This window comes from Stereum hirsutum (assembly GCF_000264905.1).
Source record: "Stereum hirsutum FP-91666 SS1 unplaced genomic scaffold STEHIscaffold_5, whole genome shotgun sequence".
Taxonomy (NCBI): Eukaryota; Fungi; Basidiomycota; class Agaricomycetes; order Russulales; family Stereaceae; genus Stereum; species Stereum hirsutum.
The window spans coordinates 1,063,027-1,090,346 of record NW_006763135.1 but is presented as its reverse complement, the minus strand read 5'-3'; the positions used below and the strand labels follow the sequence as shown (position 1 = coordinate 1,090,346).

The 27,320-nt window shown below is 52.1% G+C and overlaps 10 protein-coding genes across 10 annotated transcripts; 4 read left to right on the top strand and 6 right to left on the bottom strand.

The window, feature by feature from the left end:
- Positions 1-45: 45 nt before the first annotated feature.
- STEHIDRAFT_146164 (uncharacterized protein) lies at positions 46-1,904 on the top strand. The gene is made up of 9 exons (XM_007302693.1): positions 46-174; positions 230-277; positions 344-373; positions 441-624; positions 687-979; positions 1,047-1,313; positions 1,375-1,490; positions 1,550-1,632; positions 1,736-1,904. The coding sequence occupies exons 1-9, from the start codon at positions 124-126 to the stop codon at positions 1,786-1,788; spliced, it is 1,125 nt and encodes a 374-aa protein (XP_007302755.1). The 5' UTR covers positions 46-123; the 3' UTR covers positions 1,789-1,904.
- A 731-nt stretch (positions 1,905-2,635) lies between these two features.
- Positions 2,636-4,042, top strand: STEHIDRAFT_54287 (kinase-like protein; the record flags this gene model as incomplete). The annotated part of the gene is made up of 3 exons (XM_007302259.1): positions 2,636-3,060; positions 3,121-3,251; positions 3,312-4,042. 3 exons carry the CDS (start codon positions 2,636-2,638, stop codon positions 4,040-4,042), a joined length of 1,287 nt encoding a protein of 428 aa, XP_007302321.1.
- Positions 4,043-4,323: 281 nt separating this feature from the next.
- STEHIDRAFT_167419 (uncharacterized protein) lies at positions 4,324-6,138 on the bottom strand. Its single transcript, XM_007302692.1, has 5 exons — positions 5,917-6,138; positions 5,571-5,826; positions 5,343-5,495; positions 5,178-5,286; positions 4,324-5,100 (listed from the first exon to the last, which is right to left on the bottom strand). The coding sequence occupies exons 1-5, from the start codon at positions 6,015-6,017 to the stop codon at positions 4,364-4,366; spliced, it is 1,356 nt and encodes a 451-aa protein (XP_007302754.1). The 5' UTR covers positions 6,018-6,138; the 3' UTR covers positions 4,324-4,363.
- Positions 6,139-6,615: 477 nt separating this feature from the next.
- On the bottom strand, positions 6,616-9,063 carry STEHIDRAFT_55395 (uncharacterized protein; the record flags this gene model as incomplete). The annotated part of the gene is made up of 8 exons (XM_007302329.1): positions 6,616-7,045; positions 7,097-7,639; positions 7,718-7,784; positions 7,884-7,923; positions 7,984-8,008; positions 8,087-8,224; positions 8,647-8,820; positions 8,882-9,063. The coding sequence occupies 8 exons, from the start codon at positions 9,061-9,063 to the stop codon at positions 6,616-6,618; spliced, it is 1,599 nt and encodes a 532-aa protein (XP_007302391.1).
- Positions 9,064-9,884: 821 nt separating this feature from the next.
- On the top strand, positions 9,885-13,169 carry STEHIDRAFT_138518 (uncharacterized protein; the record flags this gene model as incomplete). The annotated part of the gene is made up of 12 exons (XM_007302691.1): positions 9,885-10,687; positions 10,774-11,151; positions 11,218-11,245; positions 11,418-11,431; positions 11,714-11,762; positions 12,000-12,077; positions 12,119-12,225; positions 12,307-12,443; positions 12,511-12,607; positions 12,674-12,829; positions 12,916-13,065; positions 13,125-13,169. Exons 5-12 carry the CDS (start codon positions 11,729-11,731, stop codon positions 13,167-13,169), a joined length of 804 nt encoding a protein of 267 aa, XP_007302753.1. The 5' UTR covers positions 9,885-10,687; positions 10,774-11,151; positions 11,218-11,245; positions 11,418-11,431; positions 11,714-11,728.
- A 372-nt stretch (positions 13,170-13,541) lies between these two features.
- Positions 13,542-15,620, bottom strand: STEHIDRAFT_94943 (uncharacterized protein). The gene is made up of 7 exons (XM_007302690.1): positions 15,327-15,620; positions 15,163-15,254; positions 14,976-15,078; positions 14,859-14,900; positions 14,620-14,788; positions 14,476-14,557; positions 13,542-14,410 (listed from the first exon to the last, which is right to left on the bottom strand). The coding sequence occupies exons 1-7, from the start codon at positions 15,430-15,432 to the stop codon at positions 13,889-13,891; spliced, it is 1,116 nt and encodes a 371-aa protein (XP_007302752.1). The 5' UTR covers positions 15,433-15,620; the 3' UTR covers positions 13,542-13,888.
- Positions 15,621-17,766: 2,146 nt separating this feature from the next.
- On the bottom strand, positions 17,767-18,958 carry STEHIDRAFT_55231 (uncharacterized protein; the record flags this gene model as incomplete). The annotated part of the gene is made up of 5 exons (XM_007302320.1): positions 17,767-18,008; positions 18,088-18,168; positions 18,233-18,344; positions 18,400-18,615; positions 18,698-18,958. The coding sequence occupies 5 exons, from the start codon at positions 18,956-18,958 to the stop codon at positions 17,767-17,769; spliced, it is 912 nt and encodes a 303-aa protein (XP_007302382.1).
- Positions 18,959-19,422: 464 nt separating this feature from the next.
- On the bottom strand, positions 19,423-21,588 carry STEHIDRAFT_155408 (uncharacterized protein; the record flags this gene model as incomplete). The annotated part of the gene is made up of 10 exons (XM_007302689.1): positions 19,423-19,635; positions 19,695-19,892; positions 19,961-20,211; positions 20,266-20,337; positions 20,394-20,483; positions 20,540-20,653; positions 20,715-21,175; positions 21,235-21,342; positions 21,397-21,495; positions 21,551-21,588. 10 exons carry the CDS (start codon positions 21,586-21,588, stop codon positions 19,423-19,425), a joined length of 1,644 nt encoding a protein of 547 aa, XP_007302751.1.
- A 55-nt stretch (positions 21,589-21,643) lies between these two features.
- On the bottom strand, positions 21,644-23,000 carry STEHIDRAFT_155407 (uncharacterized protein; the record flags this gene model as incomplete). Its single annotated transcript, XM_007302688.1, has 2 exons — positions 21,644-21,785; positions 21,841-23,000. The coding sequence occupies 2 exons, from the start codon at positions 22,998-23,000 to the stop codon at positions 21,644-21,646; spliced, it is 1,302 nt and encodes a 433-aa protein (XP_007302750.1).
- Positions 23,001-23,975: 975 nt separating this feature from the next.
- Positions 23,976-27,213, top strand: STEHIDRAFT_120258 (coatomer protein). Its single transcript, XM_007302687.1, has 10 exons — positions 23,976-24,020; positions 24,076-24,459; positions 24,530-25,015; positions 25,075-25,593; positions 25,658-25,824; positions 25,877-25,984; positions 26,035-26,243; positions 26,309-26,590; positions 26,657-26,789; positions 26,857-27,213. Exons 1-10 carry the CDS (start codon positions 24,003-24,005, stop codon positions 27,095-27,097), a joined length of 2,547 nt encoding a protein of 848 aa, XP_007302749.1. The 5' UTR covers positions 23,976-24,002; the 3' UTR covers positions 27,098-27,213.
- Positions 27,214-27,320: the final 107 nt, after the last annotated feature.

The window sequence follows — 27,320 nt, the reverse complement described above, 5'->3', positions numbered from 1 at the left end:
CGATTCCGCACGTGGCGAACGGTCTGCTTTCGGGACGAGCGGAACAGCTGCCGGTTCTCTACGCTCCAGTTTTCTATCCGTCTTCTCCTCTTCCTCCTCCTCATCCCTCTCTTCGTCCTGGCCATGATTCGCAACGCGATCTCTGCAGCGGCGCGCCCGGCTTTCTCTCAGGCTGTACGCTTTTCTGCAATCTTTTTGCGTGTTTTTATGTCTCATATATCACATGTAGCGTACGGCCACCACACTTTCAGCCGGCTTCCCCAAAGTCACTGAGAGAGTACGTAGAACTTGTTCTATTCGTCCTAATTTTCAATGGAATTGAACGAAACCCCTATTACCCCAGCTCCCCACTAAGTACGGTGGCGTGTACACTGCAAGTTCTTCCCCAGACCGTTCCAGATCCACGACTAGAACCAACCCGTTCTTTATTCGATCTTCAGGTTACCCTCATCCCCGGTGACGGTATTGGTAACGAAATTACCGACTCTGTCAAGGAGATCTTCGAGGCAGCAAATGCTCCCATTGAGTGGGACCAGTACAATGTCTCTGGAATGTCTTCGCAGGGTGAGGACCTCTTCAAGCAGGCTATGGAGAGTTTGAAGCGTAACAAGGTCGGCCTCAAGGGTACGTTCCGTATTCATTGCTGCCTTAAGAACGTAATGTGAAGATAAACATATGGCGGGTAGGCATTCTCTTCACTCCAATTTCCCAGTCCGGCCACATCTCGTGGAACGTCGCCATGCGTCAACAACTCGACATCTACGCTTCCGTAGTTCTCTGCAAGTCTCTTCCTGGATTCCCCACTCGCCACAAGGATGTCGACTTTGCTATCATTCGTGAGAACACGGAGGGAGAGTACTCCGGTTTGGAGCACCAGAGCTTCCCCGGTGTTGTTGAGAGTTTGAAGGTTTCCACCCGCGCAAAGGCCGAGCGCATCAGTCGCTTCGCATTTGACTTCGCCCTCAGGAATGGCCGCCAGGTACGTCCGTCCAGACATTATACTCCGTCCATATTCTGAAAGAAATACTCTAATTCGTGTTCTATAGAAAGTCACTTGTGTTCACAAAGCCAACATCATGAAGCTCGGCGACGGTCTCTTCCTGAACACCTTCCGTCGTGTTGCTGAGGACTACAAGTCGTCTGGCATTGAGTTCAACGACATGATTGTCGACAACACTTCCATGCAGCTCGTGGCTAAGCCCAAGCAGTTCGACGTTATGGTCATGCCTAACCTTTACGGTGCTATCGTTTCCAACATTGGTGCTGCTCTCGTCGGTGGTCCTGGCATCGTCCCGGGTTGCAACGTCGGTAGGGTAAGTAGGGTGGCTCTGCTAAATATTATCGGTCCAACTTATCCCATCATATTGCTTCTAGGATTACGCCCTCTTTGAGCCTGGATGTCGTCACGTTGCGAAGGACATCATGGGCACCAACAAGGCCAACCCCGCTGCCATGATCCTCTCCGCCACCATGATGCTCAGGCATCTTGGGTATGGTTTTTAGAATTATTCCATCTTTCGACTCACACTCACTCAATTGCGTTGCCCAGTCTTGACCACATCGCAAACAACATCGCTAGCGCCACTTTCGAAGTCATCAACTCCACCAAAGTGCGCACTGCCGACATGGGCGGTACGTGTCTCTGTCTCGCTTGACTCATTGTCAATGATGATGACAACGACGCTTTACTGCTGTGCTCACTCACTCATTCTCTGCGCCTGTCTCGGCGGTTTAGGTTCTGCCACGACTTCCGACTTCACCTCTGCCGTCATCAAGAACCTTGCCTAAAAGTAGACATTTACATTGGTTATATGTGTTCTCTTTCTTGTAGCCCTACTTTGCGATACAATCGAGGTGTTTTCCGTCTCGACCGGACATGCAATCTATACCGGGGTTTCCTTGATTTTATCTGCTCCCGCCAGGACCTGGACCTAGACGCGTATTCCTTTCCGCTGTCTGTTGTCTCAGAATGTCTCATTCTTTGTTGATTTTCGCTGGCTCATCGTTTTACGCGTCGCGGGAGTTGACGTTCAAGTTGAAACCTCCGAAGTGGCTGGACTCCCGAAACTTTCCGATTGGTCGGTAGTGGCCGGGCTGCGTTCTACACTTAGACTATGCCTCGTACTGGAGGCCTATCATGTTTTTTTCGTAGTATCTAACCGCTGCGTAAAGCTGCAAAGATCCTATATATCTTAACACCACTTCGTAGGTACCGTTGCTCGCCGAGTTATCCCAAAGATCCACTAATCAAGTCCATTTTTTGCAGAACATGCCGCTGTTCGGCAACATCCGTGTCTCGGATGTGCCAGTCATTCGTCGACTCCTAGATGGGCCAGCCTTTACTTCGCGGGGATCGGTCGTCTCTGGTGATGCCTCCGCATTTATGCGCGCGAGCCGCAGAAAATACTCCTACAATACGGCTTTACAACCAAGCAGTGCAGTTGACATGGCCTGTGCCGTCCCCCTATCTTTTTTTTTTCTCCTCTCATCTAAGACGAGCGTAAGTTCAAAGAGTATATATAAGCCATGCTAAGTTCCGTATTCCAAGCATTATCAACCTCATCCCTCACTGCGTGCCTCCCCATACTTCGCATCCACTCCCCCTATACATCTATCCACCTCAACTCCTTCTATCATGTCCACTTCACAATTCACCAGCCTCGTCGGCACCGCCCTCGACAACGGCAGCCTTCTCTTCGTCGACATCCTCGGTTCTGGTCACTCCGGAGTCGTCTACCGCGCCGTCGACCTCTCCACACCCAAACCTCACGCCGAATACGCCGTCAAATGTCTTTCAAACGTCCAGCACTCAGCACAGCGCGACAACGAGATCAACCTGCACTGCGCCGTCGCCGCCCACCCGAACGTTCTCAGCATTTACCGTGTCATCGAGACGGAGGACTTCGTGTTCTTGGTCATGGAGTTGTGCACGGGAGGGGATCTGTGGACTGCTGTCACGGAGAGACACGTTTTCTGGCAGAACGACGAGTTGGTGAGGCGCGCGTTCATCCAGCTCGTCGACGCGATTGAGTATTGCCACAACCTCGGTGTATATCACAGGTACGCTCGGTCCTCTTTTTGCCCCTATCGTTCTTGTCCTCATGTATATTGCTTCTTTAGGGATATCAAGTTGGAGAACGTCTTGTGCTCGAAAGACGGCTCGAAAGTGTTGTTGGCCGACTTTGGTCTGGCTACCACGGATCCCGTCAGCTTCCAGTTCGGAGTTGGAACGCAATACTACATCAGTCCAGGTATGTAGTTCTTCCCACTCTTCCTCGTTCGGCACTCGCTGACGATCTTCCTCCCTACAGAATCAATCGCAGGTCAAGAACACGCTGCAGGCCCCTACTCCCCCGCCCACAACGACGTCTGGTCTCTCGGCGTCGTCATGCTCAACATGCTCACCGGACTCTGCGCCTGGAGCACCGCCTCCATGAAAGACGACCACTTCCGCCGCTACCTCGACCCTAACTCAAACCACCTCCGCTCCATGCTCCCCATCTCCCGCGAAGCCGACGTCCTCCTCCGTCGCGCCCTTTGCGTTAACCCCTGGAGCCGCATCAGCCTCGCGCAGTTGAAGAAAGACATTATGGGCGTCAAGACGTTTTTCATGACGGACGTTGAGATTGCGCTCGCGCCGCATAGGGTGGCCCAATCGGCCGCCGCACAACAGACGCCGTGGGTGCCACAACCTGCCGAACGCGAGGTCGAGGTTCAGCGCGACGAGGTGAAGGAGGACAGCCACAGCTCTGGGTCGTTGTATTCGCAATCGTCTCGCGGAACAGGTAGCCAAGTCATTCCTGGTACACCACTCTTCACGGCCTCCTCCCGCGGCACTACAGTCGACAGTCGGGACGTTCCAGCAACGCCTGTGTTCGCCGATACTCCACCAGCGTGTGTGGTTGCGGAGCAATCGTTGGGTGATGACGTCGAGCAGAGGAATGCGAGGCCGGCGCTTGGGGTGAGGCGGAGTACGAAGAGCATCAAGCAGGGCGCGTCGAAGAGATTTCAGGCGGTCATGACTAAGTTGAGGGCTTTCTGATTTGTTTTCTCTTTGCAACTTTCCCCTCCGCATCCATTTCCATGATCTTGCATTGCATTCGACGCACGAACATTTTCCTTTTCCTTCTTTTGTGGATACGCACCTTCGCACTATATTATACCCCAAACCACTGCCCTTTTATTACATGACTTATTATGCTCCATCTTACATGCACGGACATTTTCACTCGCGTTTCTGTACTGCTCTCTTTGCTTGCTCATGCACATAGCATCTGTGCCACGCATTTGTTCCCTCAAACTATCTTCTGTAATCGTCACACTGTATTTTCTCATATGCACACAATCAGAACATTCGTATACACTACGGCAGTGCACTAAGTTCGTCCGCGTCGAAGTCCTCAAGTGCTGCCTCGTACTCCTCAACACTCGTTGTGGGCTCTGGCGGGTTTGCTATTGCATCACTCTTGGGTCTGTCTTCATCGACGGAATCTTCATCACCTCTCGCCTCTCCCCCCTTAGAACTCAAGTCGCTTTCTCCCTCCTCCTTCATCTGCTCCTTTTTACCACTCGCCAGCCGCTGTTTCTTCCTCAAACCAAGTATCCTGTCACAACTAACCTGCCCTCTCTTTCCCCAGCCATCCACCTCTGGCCTAAAATCAGCATACAACTCCCATCCCACCTTATTCAACTCGTTCGCATAACTGTCCGCCAATAATCTCATCGCGCCCATGATGGCCGGTGTCATCTGTCTTAGCGATCTTGTAATGTACGAGCATGTCGAGGCGGGCGATACGGGCATTCCCTTCTCTGGAGAGAGCGCGCGCCATTGTCCTTGTCCTTCATTGCCATCTGGTCCAGATGTAGCGTTGGAAGTGGAGGGAGAGGTGGAGATGGTGCCGGAACCGTGTGAGCCGTCGACGGAGGAGATTTGGATGAGTGGGATCCGGCGGCCCATTAGGTCGACATACGGTTGCGCTCCGCCATTGTGTGGTGCAGCCTTGCCGTTTGGTAAAACTGAGAGGGAGTAAGTGGACGATTTGGGATAGATGCCGAGGGAGGCGCCTTTGCTGATGGCGTTCATTTCTGTGTAGACGGAGGCTGCACGGGAAGTGATACAGGGATGAGCACCGTGCTGATAAGGGCAAGGTGGGCCGATGAGTGGAATGGAAACGGACCTATGCTCAAAGCTTCTTCGCGCTGGAAGCCCATTCGTTCGGCGACTAGGAATGACCAGGCCATCATGATCGGCGCGCGATTGATGACCACGAATTTTCCTTTAAGCATCTATAGTTTCAGAAATTTCAGACCAATACGACCATAGAAGGAGGACAAGCACTGACCTCCTCATCCAGTATCTCATCGAACTCGAGGCTGCCGACTTCATCGCCTTGCTCGTGAATTTTGTCAGGAAGGAATTCGTTCTGGTCGTTCTTCTTTGCAACCTTGCGCTTCTTCGTGGGAGGAGGCGTGGCGGCCTTTTTAGTAGGATAAGACTACGAATAGATGTGTATTCATGAATGCCTTCCGTAGTACGCAAGCAGCGACCCGGATACGAGTACAGTACTCACCACGGAAGACCCAGAAGCAGTAGCCGTCGATGACTTCGTTTCTTCGGCGTTCCCAGGTGGTAAAGCACAAGGAATTGAGGCTTGGCGTTTCCGTCCTTCCTCAGTCTTCACCTTCTCCACGACCTTCGCACGATATCCTGCTTTGGAGACGGCACCCAGAACGAGCTTACGATCCTCCTTATCAGAAACGCCAAGAGAGACAAGCTTCACATCTGTTAGCTCTCCCAATGAGTTCGGGGTGTTGACTTCCTTGTATCTATAAAGATGAGGACCACACACATTTTGCCGGTCAGCAACTTGAAGATAAAGCTGGGAATGGCGGGAGAGCACAGCATGACACACGTACATTTTTCCAGCGACCGCCATAGACCTTTTGACTGGTAAACCATTGGACGTTAATAGTTGGAGGAAGGCCTGAAGGCTCAGCTTTCGCTCAGGTTGGGCCATGATTGCAGTGTTATGGTTCAGTCTAGGGTGGTTAGGGAGCCGGGAGAAGGAACAACTTCAAGTTCAAAGCTCGAGAAACTCGGACGCAATAACGAAGGGCAAAGCGTAGGTGTAATCAGATCCAGCAAGAAGGACGACAGTGAGGCTTTCCCGGTGGTGAAAGCTAGGAATTCGGCCGAGCTCTGTTCATTCGCAAGTCATTCGTCGTCACGATGGTTCAGTTGTGAGACAGTGCCACGGTCGTGTCCGAGTCAGTCGTGCGCCACAAGGATCAAGCCGGAGAATTCCGAGCAGTCGAGTATCTTTCTTCGAGCCACCCCTTCGGGACGTTCCTCTGGTCATTCTCGCATCTCCCAGTCGTAGATTGGGAGTCGGGAAAAGCGGGTTTTTTGAAGTACATGTTTCAGATACTGTACAAGTACAAGAGATATTACATGCAGAATGGCCCTCGTCGTAATACGCCTTAATCATACACCGAAACTGGATACTTAAACCAACTGGCATAAGCCTATCGTACATATGCTCGGCCTAACCACAACTATTCACCGCTTACCACCCACCTAACACATAGCGCGTCGTTGCACTACTCTGTACGCTCCTATTCCTCTCCTTTCCACGCCTCGTCCCATCCCAATCCACTCCTGTCCCATGATCCTTCTTCGTCTCCTCCACCAATATCCTTCGGTCCAACCCATCCCATCGTGTCCACCAAAACACCCGCCGCCCTCACAAATACGCTCCCATCCAACTTCGATGCGCCAGGCAGAGTCTCCTCCAACCCCTTATCCACTTCCGCCCGACTCTCTCCGCCCAATTTCGTGCAGAATGCGCCAATAACACCACCAGGAGGCACACTTCCGAACCTCTGCGCATACACATAAAGAGATCTCCAAGCCTTGAGGGTATGCGAATCCTTGGCAGGCAACACATGCGGGAGCATTCCTGCCCACGCATTCATATACTCTCGCTTCATCGGGTTGCCCAAAGCTCCGGGCAACTTCGCTCCTTCTTGGACTCCCGCCGGCGTACTATTGACCTTCTCGTTCGAATTAGACCTCCCTGACTTCGGCACGGGGTACGCCTCATATCCCATGATCACCTCACATCCCACCCTCGGCCTTCCCCTCATAAGCATATACGCCACTGCCACCGGCAAATACGCAGCAAGCAACATCCTCCGACTTCTTCCTTCTTTCAGCACCCCCATCAATGGTTCGACGAAGAGGGAGGACGTGAGGACGTGCATGAGGAAGAAGTCGAGGCGGGGTTTACGGTTTGGTTTAGACGTGCCGGCGAAGAGGAGTGTAGCAAAGAACGCGAGCTGTTCGAGCATGTCTTTCGACTCGATTTCCGAGAGTGCCGCAGAGGAATCAGAAGAGTGAGAGAACGCCTCTGGGGCCAGGGCGGGATGCCACATTCCACATATCCTCCTGATCTCATTTATTCTCCTCGGTGTCAACGCATCTTTCCTTCTCTGGCTCAACAGCGCATCTGGGTCGTAAGGGAGGACTGGCGTAAGGATATCCGAGGCGTAGATTTCGCGAAGGATGGATAAGAGTGAATGACCCGACGACGGTAGGCGAGGTTCAGGGGAGGAAACGTTAGGGTTAGCATGAGCGATACTACCAGTTGTGTCATTCGTTTTCGTAGTGGAAGAACGTGATGAAGGCTGGTAGTCGGTTGGCGTCGGTTCAGTAGACGAAGGGGCGGGGTTCCAAGGGAAAAGGGATGGTTCGAAGGCATCGTGGACAGCACATTGGGCAAGAGCTGTATGGAGAGATGCGCAATGCAAGAAATAAAAGTAACGAAGAGAAAGGTTTTGAGCGAAAACATGTGAAGGGCTTTGAGATATTCCAATTTGCGTACCTTGTGCGACCATAGCATTGCTCTGAAACGCTATGGCGTACTATTGCCGACCAACATCCGTTCAGCATGCACCTTCGCAGAGGAAGTGTCACGTACTTACCCCCATCTGAATCATCGGATGAAGCCTGCAATATAAGAAACACCATCAGCCATCGCCATGCTGAGACTGGTGAATCTATGCTAGAGTAAGAAACGACACTTACGCTCCACCGACAAACCGTTCAATCATAAGTCCCCGGTCGCTGTTTGTCTCTTCCGAGAAGATGTAGTGTTCGAGAGTAGCGGCCGCACCAGTCTGTTTGATCTCGTCTGCGAAGAACTCGACGAAGTTGGCGTAGAATCTGGTGACAGAAGGTAGCAGAGGGGGTTGGTCAATATATATGATGTTTAAACGTCAAATGTAGCGAGAAGTAGCGGTATGTAGGCTGCACCATCCTGACGGTATAGGCTGTTCTCTTCACGCCAAATAAGGTGAACTAAGAAAGCATTATGCGGACCAACCACTTGGATGGTGCAACGAAGACGTTGAACACCGTCGCGTGGATGAAAGATGGCATGACATTCACTGTGGTTGTAGCAATGGCGTTTAGAAATTATCACATCCAATGTATCCTGATAATGGCTCGCTTTGACCATTGTATCGAGAAAGGGAGTGAGATATCGGGAAAAGGGCGGGTAAAATTTTGTCCCAGGTCCAAGACGGGTTGTGATATCGGGAGCAACGAAAAGAAATATGGCCGGATCTATAAAGAGGCATGCTTACTTTTCCTGTCCGACGTACTGCTTCCAATTACCTCGGTCAAATTTGACGTCCTGCCGTTTGATGGGTGCGTCCTTCCTTCCCTTACTGAACACCGGTGATAGCCCCACTATCTCAGTATCATATATTGCTTGAAGTAGCGCAGGCGGTGCACCTAGGTCATAGGCTGCTAGAAGGCTTGAAACGAGCCAGTCAAGTTCGCGTCTCTGGAAAGGGAAGCTGGCGAGAACATACTTACTGGTGACTGAGGTGGTTGTGGAACCCTACACGACCCCAAAAGCAGTGATGCACCTGTCTGTCCTTCTCGAGCAGACTCTCCAGGAGCACTTTAGACTCCGGATTGGCTCCAGGGACGGTAAGGACAGGTTTATGGATGACGGGCGGGATGCCCGTCTCGATGGAAGTCGCGTAAGAGGCCATACCGCGAGTGAGCAGCCGGAGTGGGTTCGTGAGAGTGCGCATGGGAGGCAAGCGTAGCTATAAGAGCAATCCTACATTACAGTTTCTGTGGTGAGAGTGAGACAGTATGACCAGGAGTGTGTGTCATTCTCATCGTCATGAGAGTCTGATCATGAAGGAGAAAGACTGTGTGGCGCAGGGCCTCTTAGGAGATGTGGCCCAATTGCTTGGGCCACGTGCCATGTACCTTGACAGAAGTTGAGAACAAATCGTAATTTACCTTTCGTCGCTGGCTTCTCTCACTTAGGGCCCCTTCGGCAAGTCGAGTCGAGTTGGGTTGAGTTGGGCTTCCCCGCCAATTCTCGTGGGAGCTCGAGTTGCTCTTGCCGTCGGATCACAGGCCCGTTGTCACTCTTGGACGGAGGAAGCCGAGGGGACTTCAGGAAGAGTCGTCCGTGCTTTGCGTGATTTCCCGACCATTTCCGCGCATTGTCCGTGATAGCCCACACGCACCGGCACCATCTCCGGATGGCACTAAGGTGCACTTACTGTAGATCTGAATAATACAGCAAAATGTGTGGAATAATCGAGGCTTCTCCATGATACTTGCCTCGTTCAGTTTCATTCGGTGGACAGAATTCTACAAATAAAGCACCTTCCCCATCGTTGAGCTCATCGAGGGCGGCGATGAGGGAAGATAGGCACGGTGTAGACCGGCCCCTGTTTTACCGGGTGACCCTGGACCCCATCACACACTGTCACTAGGTGACTCCGCATGGTCACGAGGCACAACTCGATCCAACTCAACTCAACCCGACTCGACTCGACTTGCCGAAGGGGCCCTTACATGTACGACTCGCGGCAGTTCCGATATGTCTTCGCCATACCTAGAATGCGATCACACTAGCCACGGTAAGTACTTGTTTGTCTTGCGAGGGATATCCTACTCTTTGGCCACCTCGCATTCAGACGCCTTCACTGTCGTTGGTCCGAGACATGAGCGAGCTTTGACTTCATGACGCGTGAAGCTCGAACACATTTCAGCTATTCAACTCTGCGTAGGACCGAATGATTGATCCAAAACAGGACTGGTCAAAAGAAGAGAGGTAAGCATCAGCTTTACGGAAGGCGATGATCTTTGCGATGGTAGAGTTATGGGCGCTGTCGGTGACCGAGGCTCTCTTCTCGTATCCAGCGGGTCTCTTTGCCCGGCGAATAGAGACTTGGTGCATGTCTTTCTCCTGTGAAACAGAGGTTTTTGACTCCACATCGCCGTTCCGTCAGCGCATCACTCGCTTCCTCTTTCTAACGGTGTCCTGTGCCCGAATATGCTCAAATCTATCGGTAGTGCAGAAGGCTTGTTAGCACGAGAATCTCTCCGTATGGTATTTTCTGATATGTTTCAGCTTTTTGCCAAGCTACATGCAGTCGAGGTATCCCGCACATACAGCGCCGACGGGTGAGCATTGCACCCAGGCCCATCGACATCGTGCTCATGCGAGCACTGAGTACTTACAGAGCAGTGAAGAGTAGTGACCGTTTTGGCCATTAACCGATCCCTCATATATAGCTTGCAACAGCTCATCTTCTCTCAACCAAGCAATCTCTCATCTCTCCTGCTTTCCTGCAAAGTCCTCACCGGTCGGTACATACTTCATCTATCAGTCTCGAGATTCCTGCTGCCCCATGTAGCAACTATATGATTCGCTGACCTCGCTCAACTCTTCGTAGACCAGCCACAACTATCGTCATGAGATCCGCCATCCTTCTCTCTCTCGTCGCCACTGCGTTCGCCGCCAACACCTACGTCGGCGAAACGACCGGTACCAGCTGTGTCGGTTCTCTTTCCAGCTTCGCCCTCACTCCCGGTCAATCGACATGCTACCCTCAGCAAGGCGCCTCCGTGTGGCTCTCCACGGACGGTTACGCCTGTACGCTTCAGCTCTTCGCCTCGGATGCGAACTGCCAAGGCACTCCTTACGACCAGAGAGTCAATAACGACTCGGAGGATACATGCCTCACTGAGCAGGGCACAGGAGGTTCTTTCTTGGTTACTTGCGACAACTAGGCGGTTTATGGTTGGGTGATTTGCTCAGTGTCGGTGAATCGGTATGTCCACGCAACAGAATCCTTTTCGGTTCCGAATGTTTGTTTGCTGAATCACGTGTCTTTCAGGCGGGTCGTATAGCATACAAAGCTCGTGGTGCGGTTGGGTTGGTGGTTTTCAATTGCATTTGGGGCTCACAGACTCGGAGTCAGGGTTTTTTGTTGCCTTTGGGTTTTGATCAGTACCTCCTATTCTCAAAGTGCGGTTGTATCTGCTTCAAAAATGATTCTTCTGTTGAATTTCCTGAGTCGCTGACTCATATCATTAGCGCTGCGCGCTCGAGTGAGTGAACAGAGGCTCCGCATCTTTCTTCGATGCTGCGACAAGGTTGTGTCGACTCGTCTTGAACGCTTTGTTCTCAGGCTCGGGTTATTTCTCGTTTCTTGTGGGCACTGCGCTAATCAGATGACAGAGGCGGAATGTCAACATCAAGCTCTTCCTCCTGCGAAACATTCCCTCTAAATATAACTCGTCGGCGGAGCGCCTCCCGGGCCAAGACTTCAACGCTGGATGCTTAACCGTCATTTCGAGGATGACATGTTTTTGACTCCTTTAATGCTGTAGGTGTGGCCGTCTGCCATGCCCGTACGATACCATAAGGCTTGCGCACTGCGTACGCGCAGCTCCGGATCTCGTTGTGCTCGGCGCTCACGCTCAGCAAAGTATGGACAATCCATGACTCGAAGAACTTGTGTACCTGTTAACCCACTGTCTGCTGCGCTAATTGCGGTGGCGTGCAAGAATCTCATAAAAGGGATGTACCAGTTGTAGCCGCCGCCTTCACCACGCATACGCCACCCATACCCTCGCGACATGCAGCTACCTGAATTCGACCTTGAACGTGGTACAGTATTGAAGGATGATAATGAACCTCTTCCTGTGAAAGAACATGTCTACCCGCCCGTCAAAGCTCGTCCAATGCGCTATGGTTCGTGGCAGGCTTCATTTCCTAACATCATCTATAGACAGACGAATCTGACGAGTCAGATAATCCAGCCGACATCCCTAGAGGTGTCCAAACCTGGAAGGATGCCTTTGCGACAGATGGACTTCAGAAGTACATCCGAGATACACCGGTATGTATTTTCTCTTGAAGTAGGCACTCCAAAACCGTTCGCGGGCCATCTCACATTACTGTCTATCTTTGAATGGCACAGGACGCAACAGGATGGCGAAAGGTTTTGTCCGACTTTTCCAGAAATACCCGGATCCGTAAGGAGCTCCTGTACAACATATATAGAAGACCAGTCTCAGTAGCATGGACGGTTGAGGATGGGGCCGCATGGGCTCTTGGGTGGGTGACTCTGTTCTCATCAGGATTGGCGTCTGAAGTTAACACATATAACTATGATCCATAACAGAAACCATGAGTTCCTACCACAGGAGGGCCTGTTATACATTCTAAACCGCCTCCTAGATCAAATAATTAGACGGCTATACACACCCGATCAGATCGAAGTGAGTCTGCTTTCTTACCTATTCTCTAGCTCTTGGAGGCACCCAACCTTTTGGGTATTCCTTTAGCGCGGGAACGAACTCACAGAAAAGATCGCTCGAACCCTGAATAGTCAATTAGGAGACAATATCCACCACTTCTACTCGCTAGATGGTCTGTGTACTGCCCCCGAGGTTCAAGGTCGTGGATACGGCTCAGCTCTCGTTCGTGCTGTAGTCTCGCAGGTAAGTCGCCATCGAGCTTTATCCGATGAGTTGAGGCGCAGTATATGTTTCTGATCGTACTTCATTCCTGGTACCACCTTGACCAGGCCGACAAGGATAACAGACATACCTGGTTATTCTCGAGCAGCGTCACTAACGTCCCATTCTATCAATCGCATGGATTCGAGGCTGTTTCTACGTTCACCGTAGGAGAAAAGAATCCGCAATGGGACAAGGATCCCATAGTAGTGACGATGGTGCGTTCCTCTGGGAGACATACCTCAAGAACCGAGACTGACTGAGATGGGTTCTGCAGATGATTAGACCACCAAAGGGAGGTGACGGCCATACCGCAGCGTAGAGCGTGTAAACGTCGGTCAACTCGCACGCTTGGATGCTATATATATTTCTCGCACTGCGGCTTTTCCCGAGCCGAGACGTTGGCTGGGCGTAGATTGAGAACAAAGGCCGCTTACGTAGCTCGGCCATTGGAATGTGTCGAGATTTTGTACATGTTGATGGATCCTTGGTTGGATGGATGAGAATACACAAACGAATTTACCCGACCCATCCCTGATATTTTTACCCGTCTAGAAGGATCTACATGATTGCGCGAGACTGTCAACGACTCCCGAGTTCAGTGATCGACGTGACGCCCTCATTCAAGTCATTGCGATAGTCAAGACTGAGGAGAAGTCCCGATGACTTCGACGCAGCCCTTGCCAAGTAGCGAGTCGTGGTAAAAATCTGGGAGTCAAAGAACTAGATTCCACAGCTTCCGGTCAAGGAATGGTCGTACAAATAAACACATGAGCCAGCATAACATGGGTAACAAACGTCGGTAGAAACGTCAAAAGTCGTAGCTAAATCGAAGGCATCGTAGAAACGGATGAGGGAGAACAAACGTACAGACGGTAGTACAAGGTAGAGTAAGGGAATATGACGCAGGGAATCATTAAGGTAGGATCCACAAAGAAGGCGAGGACAAAACACAAGCAAGAGCAGGGCAAGGCATGGAATGAAACAGAAAAGAATACAGCAGCACGAAGGTGTCGCACTGATTCAAGTGATAATGACCTCCTAGATATCGGCCATGCTGTTCAACAGCCCTGCCCTTGCAACCGAATCCACGCCCTGTCCTTCCGCATCCTTGATTGTAGCCCCTGATGGCCCAGCTCCCGCACTCTGCTGAGCCAATTGCCCTACCACATCACTCTGCAACTGCATCGGCACGAAGATAACCTTCGAGTTCCCGCTCTTCGCCATCTGCTGCAAAGCCTCCAACTGCCTGATCTGCATAGCGGCCGGACTAGCGAGGATATCGGCTGCCTGGCGCATGAGCCGAGCAGAGTCGACCTCGGCGCGTGCGGCGATGACCTTGGATTCTCCGAGACGCTTCTGCTGGGCGGCAGATGAGAGAGAGGCGGAGACTTCGGCAGAGAATATGATGTCTTTGATGAGGATGCCTTCGATTGCGACACCCCATTTGTCGGCTACGTCGCCGACGATTTCGGCTATCTCAAAGGCGATGGCTTCACGCTCGGTGACGACGGATTGGACAGCGCGGGCACCGACGACGTGACGGAGGGTGGTTTGTGCTCGCTGTAAAGAAAAAAATAATAAGGTGTGAGACAGGTCAGGGAGCAAAAGTTGCGGGATAAACTAACCTCAATGAGGGCCTGTTTCAAGTCTGTGATACCGAATGCAGCACGATACGGGCTCACGATCTGATAGTAAATCACCGAGTCGCTAAAATCGGGGGCACAAGACATAATTAGCCATGCTTCGTATGGAAGGGGCAAGATACTAACATTTCGACGTTGACATTGTCGCGCGTGATGACGCTCTGGCGACCGATGGGCGATATTTGGATCTTTACGTCGACGATTCGAAGAGATTCGGTGCAGACATTGACGTTCACAAGGCCGGGGTCTGTGGCTTTGTAGAACTGTCCAAAGCGGGAGACCAAACCGACTGAGCCTGTAGCACATCAAGGATGCTTTTTCAGTGATCCGATCCTTGTTTGAATCTGATGTGATGGAATATATACCTTGCTTGACTTCGCGGAAAGGGTTGGGGAACGGGCAGCAAGCTAGATATTGGCCAGACGAGCGTTAGAGGTCAAATCCCAAAGAATCTACATTCCGCGTAAGAACATGATACTCACGAATAGCACCACAGACCCCAACGCAGGCACCGAGTGCTTGCAAGCATGAGCCGTAGAGACCGTGGGTAACCTCGCCGGTACCCAGGTCTTGAGCATACGAAGGCTACAAAGCGGTAGATGCCCAGCGTGAGTGTCGTGATATCATTTCACACAAGAACTGAAGAGCTCCTGTCCTTCTGGTACTTACCTGCATCTCGGACCTCTTCAAAGGCTGCACCTTGATAACATGCTTACCAGGCTCTCCCGGTGCACGCGAAGTGGTGGCCACATCGTCAGTCACTGTATAGCGCCAAGGTTCGAAAAGACGTCCGTCAGTTAGGATAGGTTCGAAGTCAGCCTCGCGCGACGAACCATTCGGAGCTGAATGATCGACGACATTCCCTCGGGAAGACGTACTCTCAGTAGGAGAAGGAAGACGGTCCTTCCTGTCAGTGCCACCGTTTACAGCAGAGGACATCGTTCGACTTGTGGTAAAGGGGGTGATGGGTCGAGAAGAACAGGGGGTGGGAGCGCGCGTTCGATTGTGGTCAGCTTATATATATCGTCTGAGAATGAATTCGATGTAGCCTGGGTAACGGATACCTGGAGGGAACTCGACGCTGTTTATAGGCAGGTGCAAGATACTGCGGACTGAATGTGGTATGTGGGTGTGAAAAGGAATGATACAAGAGAGAGCAGGCAATGATGTGGGCGTTTTATATCTGGACCCGTTCACTGCTTCAATCGGGGCGCCTTTGCGGCAAGGTCAGTTGATGCACAGCCTTTCTACTTTCATGCTATAGCTTTCCCACGCTCTGCCAAGATCACGCGTTTGCACTCTAGCATCGTAAATTGCCTTGAAATTATCACAATCCGGGTGGGCGAAATGCACACAATTTCTTTCGGAGCAAATCATTCTTACTACATTGTTGAACATATTCCAGGGTTTTTGTCTCTGGCCTGATAAGGGCTGCAGCCCGCTGTCCATCAATGCATGACAGCATCGGACCCCATCTCGCCTACTACGACTAGTATAGCTGCTGCCTGACATCACTGCTGTGCAATGAAAGCGCTTTGGACCAAATTCGGGAACATAGTGCACAAGAGTGCATTCTTTGACCAATCGTTGACTGGTCTTTCAGACGATCTGGAGGCTCAGATCGAACATTCATGAGGCTTTGCGCAGAGGCCAGTATGTCGAACTTGAACGAGTCGGCCATTGTATACAGATACTATGGCCCTATATTTTGAACGCATAAAACCAGACACAGCCAGCCATGACCACAGAAACTCCCTCAGACGCGGTCCTCCGTGCCCGTCGTGTTACATTGACTCCAATACAGCTCGAGGCTATGGCCATCCGACATCTTCCGGGTACGCGAATAGTACTGCTGCGTAACTTGTTCTCCACCCCACATAAGCCCACATAGTATTCCTCTGACATCCCGTGCCCGTGTGCTCCAATTAGAGCCACTAACGTCGGTCGATATCATGAGTATTAGCCTTGGCATAGTCTTCGAAGGAGTCGGGACAAAAGGGATCAAATAATGCACAGCAAGGAAAGACGATTCGACGTCCTCGGAGGACATTGCTAGTGTCGTGCTGTAGCAATAGAGGTCTACGAGTGGCTATAAACATGATAGAATGGGGGGTCAGGAGGTACTAGGCAGCCACAGGTGATCGGTACATACGGCGCGATTGAAACTGTGTTCAAGGAGGAAATGTGGCTGAGACGACAAAGACTAGAATAAATTTTGAATCAGACGGCGCTCTTGCTATCGCTGCTCAGTGAACCAGCCGTTAGCCTTCCTGATGGAACAGTGCGCACTGTGCCAGTCCCATAAAGAGCTCTCCGATTGACGATGGAGTCAGGACGTTTCGCCGATATCTTGTATGCACGGCGCTGCGCAAAGGCACATCGTTCGGAGCTGCATCTGCGATTGGCCAGGATTGGCCATCATTCATTGATGTTTCTGGCGGGGTGCACAAGGGGAGCGAGACTCGAGGAGAGGGTTCGGGAAGTCAAGGAAGCAAAGCGAAGAGACGGTATTGTTGAGTGGCCGATGCGCAGTCCATCTTTTTCTACTTCAGCTTCTGAGTTTCAATCGGAAGAGGAAAGTGTAAGGTTGAACTTGGAGAGCGTCGGAGCTTGACGCGCAGTCAAACATATAGACGCTCTGTGCAAGTCACGGTGTTGGTAGCCAGCATTTTTGCGACTGCTGCATGCAGCAATAGACTGATGTCCTGAGCGCACATGTTCAAAACAACAGGACGACTTCACCCGCGCATAGAATGAGCACACTCGAATGATAATCAGCAATTAGCTCCAATATCTGCAGGGGAAAGAATTGAAGTGACTCGAATACGAGGATCAAACGTACTTTAGCTGGTACGAGAAAAAGAAGGGGACGAATTTTGAACCTGAAGCATGCGTCGATAGATAGACAGCATCGACGTGACAGCGCGGACGTGTTGAGAACAGCCGACGCACAGCTGGCTCCAGCTTTCAGACAGGTCATTATGAATATCTTGATGGAAGCCACAAAGCCATACTTGTGTGGTGAGGCATCACCGTCGTTTGGATGTTTGGCAAACTTACCATGACACAGGCGATGTTCCAGTGACGAAGGTCTATTCCCAGCAGTGTGGGACGCCACCACCATCATATTTGAAGTCTATATCCTGCCGAACAACAGGGTTCACCATTTGCCATGAGCGCTGGCTTGCCAGAAAAGATTCCCCCCTTCGTTGACAAGCGTCCAGTACCGCATAGTATAAATGTAAAGCGCGATACCCAGCCCATAGGCGATCTTTATATCTGTTGAAAGCACGCGACGTCAAACATCAACGACCGGAATAAAAGCACCAGGACCATCGACATCAAAGACGTACGCGTTCTGTGATGGACATGCCTCTTCAGCTCGGCCTGTAACTGTGGCACGCCCATGACGTTGCAGAATATATGCGCAAGGAGTGGTGGGATCACGGAACCTGAGCGTACGAAGAGAAACGCGCAGTGGAAACCAAAGAGTGTTGTGTAGGTGAACTGGAACACTGTGCGGCATCAAAAGAGGAGGTTAAGTACGACGGCTCGGACGGTCTTTCAGAATGAGATGCGGAAATGTGGACGAACCCGTAGACAAAATCGCATTTTTCAGGGCTTGTGATGTTCGACCGAATTGGTTGTATACCTCCCAAGCATGGTGAAGATGAGCTAGAGAAAGTTCGTAGATTAGGATGAGGAAAGAAAGTCGCGGAAGACTGGATATCGGGCTCACCAGCTCCAAACGAAAGTGGCGTGAAGAATATCAAGAAATTCGTCGATGCCCCAGCGAGGTGGTATACACATATAACGCAAGACCTCCACGCGAGTTCTTCGGATAGGGGGCCCTGAAATTCCGTTACTTTGATGCTGGAAGAATAAGGACAAGAGCATAAGACGCACCACAAGGAAATTCCTACACCCTCTCCAATGGAAGAACGTGTCCGCAATGTGCTCTCGGTAACTCCAGTGCGCCATAAGGGGCAGCTCCTTAGAGAGATATTGGGCATATAGAGGACCGAGATATAGAGCTGGTGTAATAAGACAAGGCCATATTAGGCTAGGATGCCAGATGAATCCCAGTCGAGGGTAAGTCCAAGTCCATGCTGAATCCGGAGCCTATGCATTGGTCGCGGGTCATATCATCAGCACAGTCGCGTAACAGATCAACAGAGTGGACATTGCGCACCGAATGCACCACCTCATTCGAGCGAAAGATGAGATACACGTATGAACACACAGCTAGTGTACTCAAAGTAACCGAAGCCATTCTTGCTCTGATCACCTTAGGATCGTCTCTCCAACGCCAATTTGGCTCCTTTGAAGAGTATGCAGGCATGGTGTATTTTGTGAGGTACAGTGGGACAACATAGGCGAGCGTGAAAGCAACATTGAGAATGTGAGCCTTCTCAATGCTCAACGGAGGGTTATTGAATGTCCCGACTCGGAGGTAGTTGGACATCAGGTGTCTTATTTGAATCCAATGACCGTAAGACGCGCTAGCAGTAGCAATGCAACCAAAGACAATTCCGAGGTAGATAGAAACTACGACCCGTCCAGGTTCTCCACGCACAGACTAGTACACGAAGGCAGAAGAGGGCAAAGGATACTGTGGTCGGCCACGACAATTGCAGCTTTCTTGCAAGGTCAGAAACACCCCAGTTCAGGGTTAGGTTTATAGGCAACCCTGTTGTGGCGTATGCGTGGCTCATCAGATTCAGACAGAGCAAAGAGTGACATACAAAGAACGACATACAACATCTAACACGGCGCTAGAATAGGGGCATACCGCAGAACATACACGAGAGCATGGGTGACAGCAGTACATACGGTCGTACACATAAATAGCAAGCAGAAAACGCTTCCAGGGCACAGCCCTCAACCCTTGTCAACCCTGGAGATGGTTCAGATGAGGCGGGGTCAAGTTTACCAACGAATCAACAATACAGTCGTGATGAATACGAATCCTCCAATCACACCGAGCACCGCCCAACGCGTATAAGGCTCGAAATGACGAGCCACGGTGCCGACGTTGGTGATGTCCATCCCTCGGAAAGCGTACAAAGTGATACCGGTGATGAATGCCACGATTGCCCATATGAGGAACACGAGGGGAAGGGATAACAAAAGGCTGCGTCTCTACAAAAAGAAATCAAGAAGGTCAGTTTCTCTTCGTTACAGAGGAAAAGGCTATTTACCGTGACGAGGATCATGCCTTCTCCAACGAACGTCGAGTGGTGGCGCCCGATGTCGGAGTTGTAACGCAGGAGGGCCACGATGGAGGAGCACATACTCGAGGCCGAAAGGATGATGGCCATGAATCCTGCGAGACGAGCGAAATCGTCTAGCCCAGGCAGTGAGATGAGCGTGACCGATGCGCTGAGGATGACGGCAGCCTGGAAGGCAAGAGAACTGGGGTCAGACATCTGGCCGTAACGAGAGGGAAAAGCACTATTGCACTCACGATCAAACAAGCACAACTTCCGATAACGAGCATGGGTCCAGCAGAGCTTGGTCGTGATCCGCTTTCGTGGTCACCCCGGTGGTAACGCGAACGTTCCACGAAGAGGTAGGGAACGCCGAGGCATACGATAGAGATTACGAAGTCAAGGATGGTCCTTCGAAAAGGGATGCGGCGCTCGATATGCCCGTTGGTCTTCGACGAGCCGGCTGAAGAATCCTTCGGGGAACTGGGAGAGCCCAAACGCCACGCCGCTGTTCGAATAGACAATGAACAAAGGATAGGGAGGAATCCGATATTCGACTTACTGATACGGAGGAGGATCTTGGCTATCATGCGGGTGCGAATGGCGGCCTGCATGTCGTACTGATTCGCAGGACCTGTATATACATGAATGAGCACGACACAGTAGTGTGGCGGAATGATCACGGCGCACCTTCAAGAGACCGAAGCAAGCTCATTAATTCCTGGCATTCCTCTTGACTGAACGGCGGAAGTGCAAGCTTGGAAGATGGAAGCAGACGGTCTGACAAGCGCTAAGTCAGGAAAACAGCAGGTAGTCGCGACGAGAATGATACTGACCTGCGTACGACCATTGTAAGATGTTGATGGCCTCCGACGCCGCACTCGGGGGAAGAGGGGCATGGGCTGGGTGTGCTTCGATATAAGACCAGTATCGATGCTCCATGTCGAGACCTTGTTTATGACGTTCAGTTATATCGGTTTGAAGTCAAAAGTGAAACAACATAGAACTCACGGCTCTCGTCAAAGACATGCACCTCGCTCGTCTCCACAACGGGCTTCTCAAGAGAAATGACACGCTTGGCGTGGTTCACCCAAGCCCTCCCAGGAATGAACTCATCCTTCGATAATGCCGCATCCTTCAGCCACAACTCCCACCCCTCTGAAGGCAGAACTCCTTGATCATCCGTATCACGTCCCCCAAGATACGCAGTGACCGCCTCCATCTTCACGTAGTTCCTCATATCGATGTCGGTCGTGACGTGCAAGTCGGGGTGAGAGTAGTAGAAGCTGCTATCGGGGAGCATAATCTCCTTCCATCCGAACGCTTCGAAGTTACGAGCGGGTGTGGGCCAGATGGAGCTGTTGCCGGGTTGGAAGTAGACGGTGACGGGGTGGGCAGGTTCATGCTCAGGGTCTTTACCATAATCGGGAACCATCGTCGAGGATGAGCGACCGAGAAGAGGCCTTGTCTCGCTATGGCACGATTAGTTTCAATATATGCGGGCGGGGAGCAAGGGAGGACGTCTGCTCACTCGGTGTCATAACCGGCATTGTCAGGGACCGGCATCGTAGTAGGAGGGGGAATGGTGGGAGGGGGAATGCCGGTGCTTGGAGCATTATCCGCTACATTGAAAAAAGGCCTGGTACAGTGTCAAATATGCACTGTTGACGAGAAGCAAGCGGCATCAACTTACCTTGAGAACACGGGCTCTTCCGTCTTTGGCTTAGGCATGACCGTTGCACTCGCTTGTTCTGGTGGATGAGGAGCATTATCCGCTACATTGAAAAACGGCCTAGCACGGTGTCAAAGATAGACTGTTGACGAGAAGCAACCTGTATCAAACTCACCTTGAGAACACGGGCTCTTCCGTCTTTGGCTTAGGCATAACCGTTGCACTCGCTTGTTCTGGTGGGTGAGTCGGCGAGTTAATCACGGACGGTCTACGAGGATGTGTGTGTTAATCCAGAGCAATCAACAACAGGGGGACGAGAAGCGTACTCAGGCATGTTCACCGGACTATCCGATCGCGGAAGCACAACGACGGGGTCCTCTGGGTCTGCGAATGGATCTTGACCGAAGACGCTACATAGCCGTATGAGGAACCTTGAAACGGATGAAAGAAATGAAAATGACCAACCGCATAACACGCGAGGGTCTAGGGTCACGACCACGCTGCTCGACGATCAAAATACGCTTGCCCTGGTCGTCCTTAGCATCCTGATCCTCCGAGAGCGCCAGCGACGACCGACTAACATTCGCAGAATCCCTACCGTTGATTCCAGGAGGCAGCACTGGACCTGCCTGAGACGACACGGTCGAGCCCCTGGCCCTCGGCTTCCTGCCCACACTGACGGAAGACCTCCTCCCTATCATAGCCTGCTGAACACTGGGATATGGGTGGCGCTCGTCGCTCTGACGAGGTGTCGTCTGAGTACTCGTAAATTCCTCGTGTCCAAGGTCGCTTGTGGATGGAATGTCAACGTTGGTGGGCGCGTTGGCGGACGACGAGTCTTGTTGGCCGAAGTAGCCAGAACTATTGGCGGCGGACGAAGACCAGGGATTATGCTCAAGGGGCCGCTCGTGTAGGCCTTCGGCGGGAGGTTGGCCTTGTGGCTGCGCCTTTGGTTCGGCAGGAGGCTGGGCGCGGGGAGGATTGACGGCTGCACGAGCGACACTTGACATCGACGTATCCCTTGACGACATGGAAGGCGCGTGTACTTGGGACTGCGGGGGTATGGGTGAGGTCATGGGTGTTTGCTCTGCCGTTGCGGGCTGGACATGAACTTCCGGGCCCGGCGGGGATTGCTCCTCAATAGTCTTCGTGGGGCTCGTTGCCTGACTCATCTGCGCAGGAGTCTCTGAGATCGGATGTTCTGAAGTCAAAGGTTCTGGGTGCTCCTCAGCGGGCTGCTCTCTTGGGCTCGGGATGTCAATGGGCTGCGTCTGTCTGGGGGTGGCTTCGACTGAAGGTGAGGGTGGAGTTGGATCTGCCTCTGGAGCTGCCTCTGGAGCAGGCTTGTCGGCAGAAGCCTTTGACGCTGGGCTTGGATCGACGGCAGGGGATTCTGGTACAGGGCTCGGTATGGTGTGAGAGGCATTGACGCCCGGGGTGGCGAGGTTGGTCGAGTCGACCTTGAGAGAAGAACCAACGGAAGACCTAACGGATCCAGCCTCGGAGGAGCTTCTCGAGGGTGAAGAGGGTCGAGGGAAGCCAAAGGAAGAGCTTCGTCGTAGGACAGAGCCTACGGAGCCCATACGAGAGCGGAACGTTCTTGGGTTGCGAGTGTCGGCCGACATGACGGGCAGAATAGAATAGACAAAAAGTTGGAATGTGAAAGAAAGAAATCAAGTGAAGAGTTTGTCTGAGGTGAAGCACCAGGCCTGCGCAAGTGATGAGATGGGAGTCTGAAGAGACGAACGAGGGCGCAGTGAGCAAAGCGAGGCCTCATTATCAAGGGAGTGGGGTGCCTGCAGGATGCATGACCGTTGAGGCGCGCCGCCTCTACTTTCCGGCATAGATGGAGGTACAGTACGAGAGCACTCCATTCCAAAGAAGAGGGTGCCGACATACACGTGTGGTGACGAAGTGAATACGAAGTGATCAGTAATGCGTGTTCTACACGAGATGCAATCCTTCGCGCAGTGGAAAGTGGTACCCAGAAGAAGTTGGAGAACAGGTCCATGAAGAAAACCTCCAACGATAAAAAGCCCACAGTGTACTGACAAAACGCGCATCGTACTGACTACAAAGTCATAGGGTGGTTGAAATCTTGCCTGAAAGTTGTTGGTCGTCGACCTGATCCGGTCCGTCCTGAGATGAAAAGAGCGCGACCAGCAGGATGATCACAAGCGTGGTAGATACACAGCATAGGAGGGATCGAGCCCAGAATGAGGAAGATAGTGAGGTGTTGCTGTGTGTCTCTTCAAGATGCAAAGCTCATGTTCCAGCCTTCCATACGACCGAAGACACAGCAGCTAACCTTGAGCTAACCTTGCGCACAGAGGCAAAGTGCTATGGAGGGATCCTGGTTATTAGCCTTAGACCCGTGTTGATGCGTACCATAAAGTTCCCAGAAATGGCAGACTGCTCATCGTGGGATAACATATTGAAAGACGCGGCTCAAATATCCAGAACAGTTTTTGGTGAATATAGATAGAAGATGGTGATGGACGTGTTGCAGGGGGGACGGTGGCGAAACGCGAGCTGGCCACGCCACGTTTACAAGCTTTCCTTTCCGAGTGGCAGTAACAGACCTCATCCATCCCGTCCACAAAGTATACCCCGCCCGCGCTGTCCTAATGTTGCTGGACGTGACAGTGAGTCGAATATAACGTATCCTCATCAAATATTCTAATACCACGGTGCCCACAGCGAAAACAATTCAATCGGTCAGACCGCGTCAAGGCCGTCGACTTCCACCCTACGGAACCATGGCTCCTTGCAGGTCTCTACAACGGCACCGTCAACATTTACAACCACGAAACTGGTGCCCTCGTCAAGACGTTTGAGGTTGCTGAGGTTCCCGTCCGGTGCTGTCGCTTCATTGCGCGGAAGAACTGGTTCGTCGCGGGCTCGGACGACTTCCAGCTACGCGTCTTCAATTACAACACGCACGAAAAGGTCACCGCATTCGAAGCGCACCCGGACTACATTCGATGCCTTACGGTGCATCCTAGTGCGAGCATTGTGCTCACCGGGAGTGATGATATGACGATCAAGGCTTGGGACTGGGATAAGCAATGGAAGTGCATTCAGGTGCGTCTGCCATTTCAGTTTCTATCGCCACACACGAAACTGCGGTATACTGATGAAGGTGGTGCTATAGTCGTATGAAGGCCATACGCATTATATTATGAACATTGCCATCAATCCGAAGGATGCCAATACCTTCGCGTCTGCATGTCTCGACCGTACCGTCAAGATCTGGTCTCTCGGCGCTCCTGTTCCTAACTTCACCATGGAGGCGCACGACAAGGGCGTCAACTATGTCGAGTTCTACCCTGGTGCGGACAAGCCATACCTTGTCACTACCGGCGACGACAAGACGGTCAAAATATGGGACTACCTCAGCAAGAGCTGCGTGCAGACTATGGAGAGCCACACGAACAACGTCTCATTCGCCGTGTTCCATCCCAACCTCCCTATTGTCATCAGTGGTAGCGAGGACGGGACTGTGAAGATCTGGAACAGTGGAACATATCGTTTGGAGAACACCCTGAGCTACGGCTTAGAGCGTGCTTGGTGCATTGCCGTGCGGAAGGAGTCTAACGAAGTGGCCGTCGGATTCGATGAGGGTTCGGTGGTCATCAAGGTATGTGTTTGCTTTCAATGGCATTGTACAAGTAACAAATTCTCAATCGCTCGGTGTAGCTTGGTCGCGACGAGCCAACATTCTCGATGGACCCCTCCGGAAAGCTCATATACACCCGCAATAACTCCGTCCTCTCTGCCAACCTCCAAACGGTCTCGGACGAGGGCTTCACCGAAGGTTCCCGCATATCCCTGTCCATCAAGGAACTGGGCTCCACCGAAATATTCCCCACATCTCTCACGCACTCTCCGAACGGCCGGTTCGTTACCGTCGTGGGTGACGGCGAATACATCAACTACACTGCTCTCGCGTGGCGGAACAAGTCGTTCGGCAACGGAAGTTCCTTCGCGTGGGCAGGAGACTCAAATACGTATGCCGTTTTGGAGGGTAAGCTGAAGGTGAGGGTGTACAAGAACTTCAGGGAGCGTGGTGGGCCGGGCATGAAGGGCGCGGGCTCGTGGGGCATCGAGTCGTTACATGGTGGGACTTTGCTCGGGGCTCGCGGAAATGGGTTCGTTCTGTTTTGGGATTGGGAGAGTGGAGAGATTGTGCGGAGGATCGACGTTGAGTCGAAGAGCGTGAGTTCTCAAGAAATCGACTGCGTGGCATCCTATCTAATTCGGGCATGCTATTCTTGATTAGCTGTACTGGTCGAGTACCGGCACGCTTGTGGCGGTCGCGGCCGAAGAATCGTTCTATATTCTTCGTTTCGACCGAGATGCGTATAATGCTAAACTTGAGGAAGGCGCGGATATTGGTGATGAAGGTGTTGAGGAAGCGTTCGAGGTCATTGCTGAAGTTCCCGAAAGGTGTGTATTCACTATTTTGAATTGTTGCGTTCACTCTCTGACCTGGTCATAGCGTCCGCACCGCGAAGTGGATTGGCGACTGCTTCATCTACACCAATGCCGCCAACCGCCTCAACTACTTCGTTGGCAATGAGTCGTATTCCATCACAAACTTTGACAGGTAAGCGTTTTTGTCATCTCTACGATTATTTCTGCTAAACGTGAGTGTAGGCCGATGTCGTTACTCGGATACATTCCTGCCCACAACCGAGTTTATGTTGCCGACAAAGACATGAACGTATATGGCTACGCGCTGGCTTTGAGCGTAATCGAGTACCAGACGGCGGTGCTGCGCGGTGACATGGACGCGGCTGCTGAGATCTTGCCCACGGTTCCAAAGGACCAACGGAACAAGGTCGCAAGATTCCTTGAGGGCCGAGGTCTGTTCTCGCTTGACTGGAACGCGCCACAGATCCGCTGACTGATGAGTTTCGTCACGCCACAGACCTCAAGGAGCTCGCGCTCCAGGTGACGACCGACCCGGACCACAAATTCGACCTGTCGTTGCAGTTGGATGATTTGGACTCTGCGCTTGAGATTGTGCGGGGGGTACCAGAGACCGAGGCGGAGTCCAAGTGGAAGGCGGTCGGAGATCGCGCGCTTGCTGTGTGGCGGTTCGATCTCGCGAAGGAGTGCTTTGACAAGGCGAACGATCTCGGCGCATTGATGCTGCTACTGCTCTCAACGGGTGACAGGAGCGGGCTGGAAGACCTGGCCGCCAAAGCGAGTACGTGTCTCGTCAGCGCCGTCGCATTGTCACGCCTCTGACACTGATGATTTACTCCCCGGATAGGCGAAAAGGGCCAGAACAACATCGCGTTCGCTACGCTCTTCCAGCTGGCGGACACGAAGGGTTGCATTGACATTTTGGTGAAGACACAACGTATACCTGAAGCAGCCATGTTCGCGCGTACTTATGCCCCTAGGTACGTTTCAAAAACCTGGTTTCAATCCGCGTGTCTTGATTTGATGGCTGACATCGATGCACCACAGCCATGTGCCGAGAGTGGTGGAAGCATGGCGCGGAGACTTGAAGGCTAAGAACCGCCCAAAGATTGCAGCTGCCATCGCGTCGCCAGACGAGCAGGCTGATCTGTTCGAGGAGGGCTGGGAGGAGGCGTTGAGGCGTGAGGAGCAGGGTGGCGACGAGCCAGCGGCAGACGAGCAGGACTCGCCTGTGCATGTTGAGGCACCCGCCATCAACGGAGACGCACATGCAGGTGCGCAACATTGATACTGCTCCTGTCCGTCATGATATCTAACCATGTCCCGCTGACTACCTGGAGCAGAGTCAGAAAATGTCCCGAACGGGGTTGTTGAGGAGGATGAGGAGGAGTCGTGATTTGTGCGATGTGATATCCATGGGACATTTCTTTCTGTGTCTGTTTTCGTCGTACCCCTAAGTTCCACGCATGTAGCACTTAGAACCCGTTTGTTTTTCCGAAAAAGAAATGTGA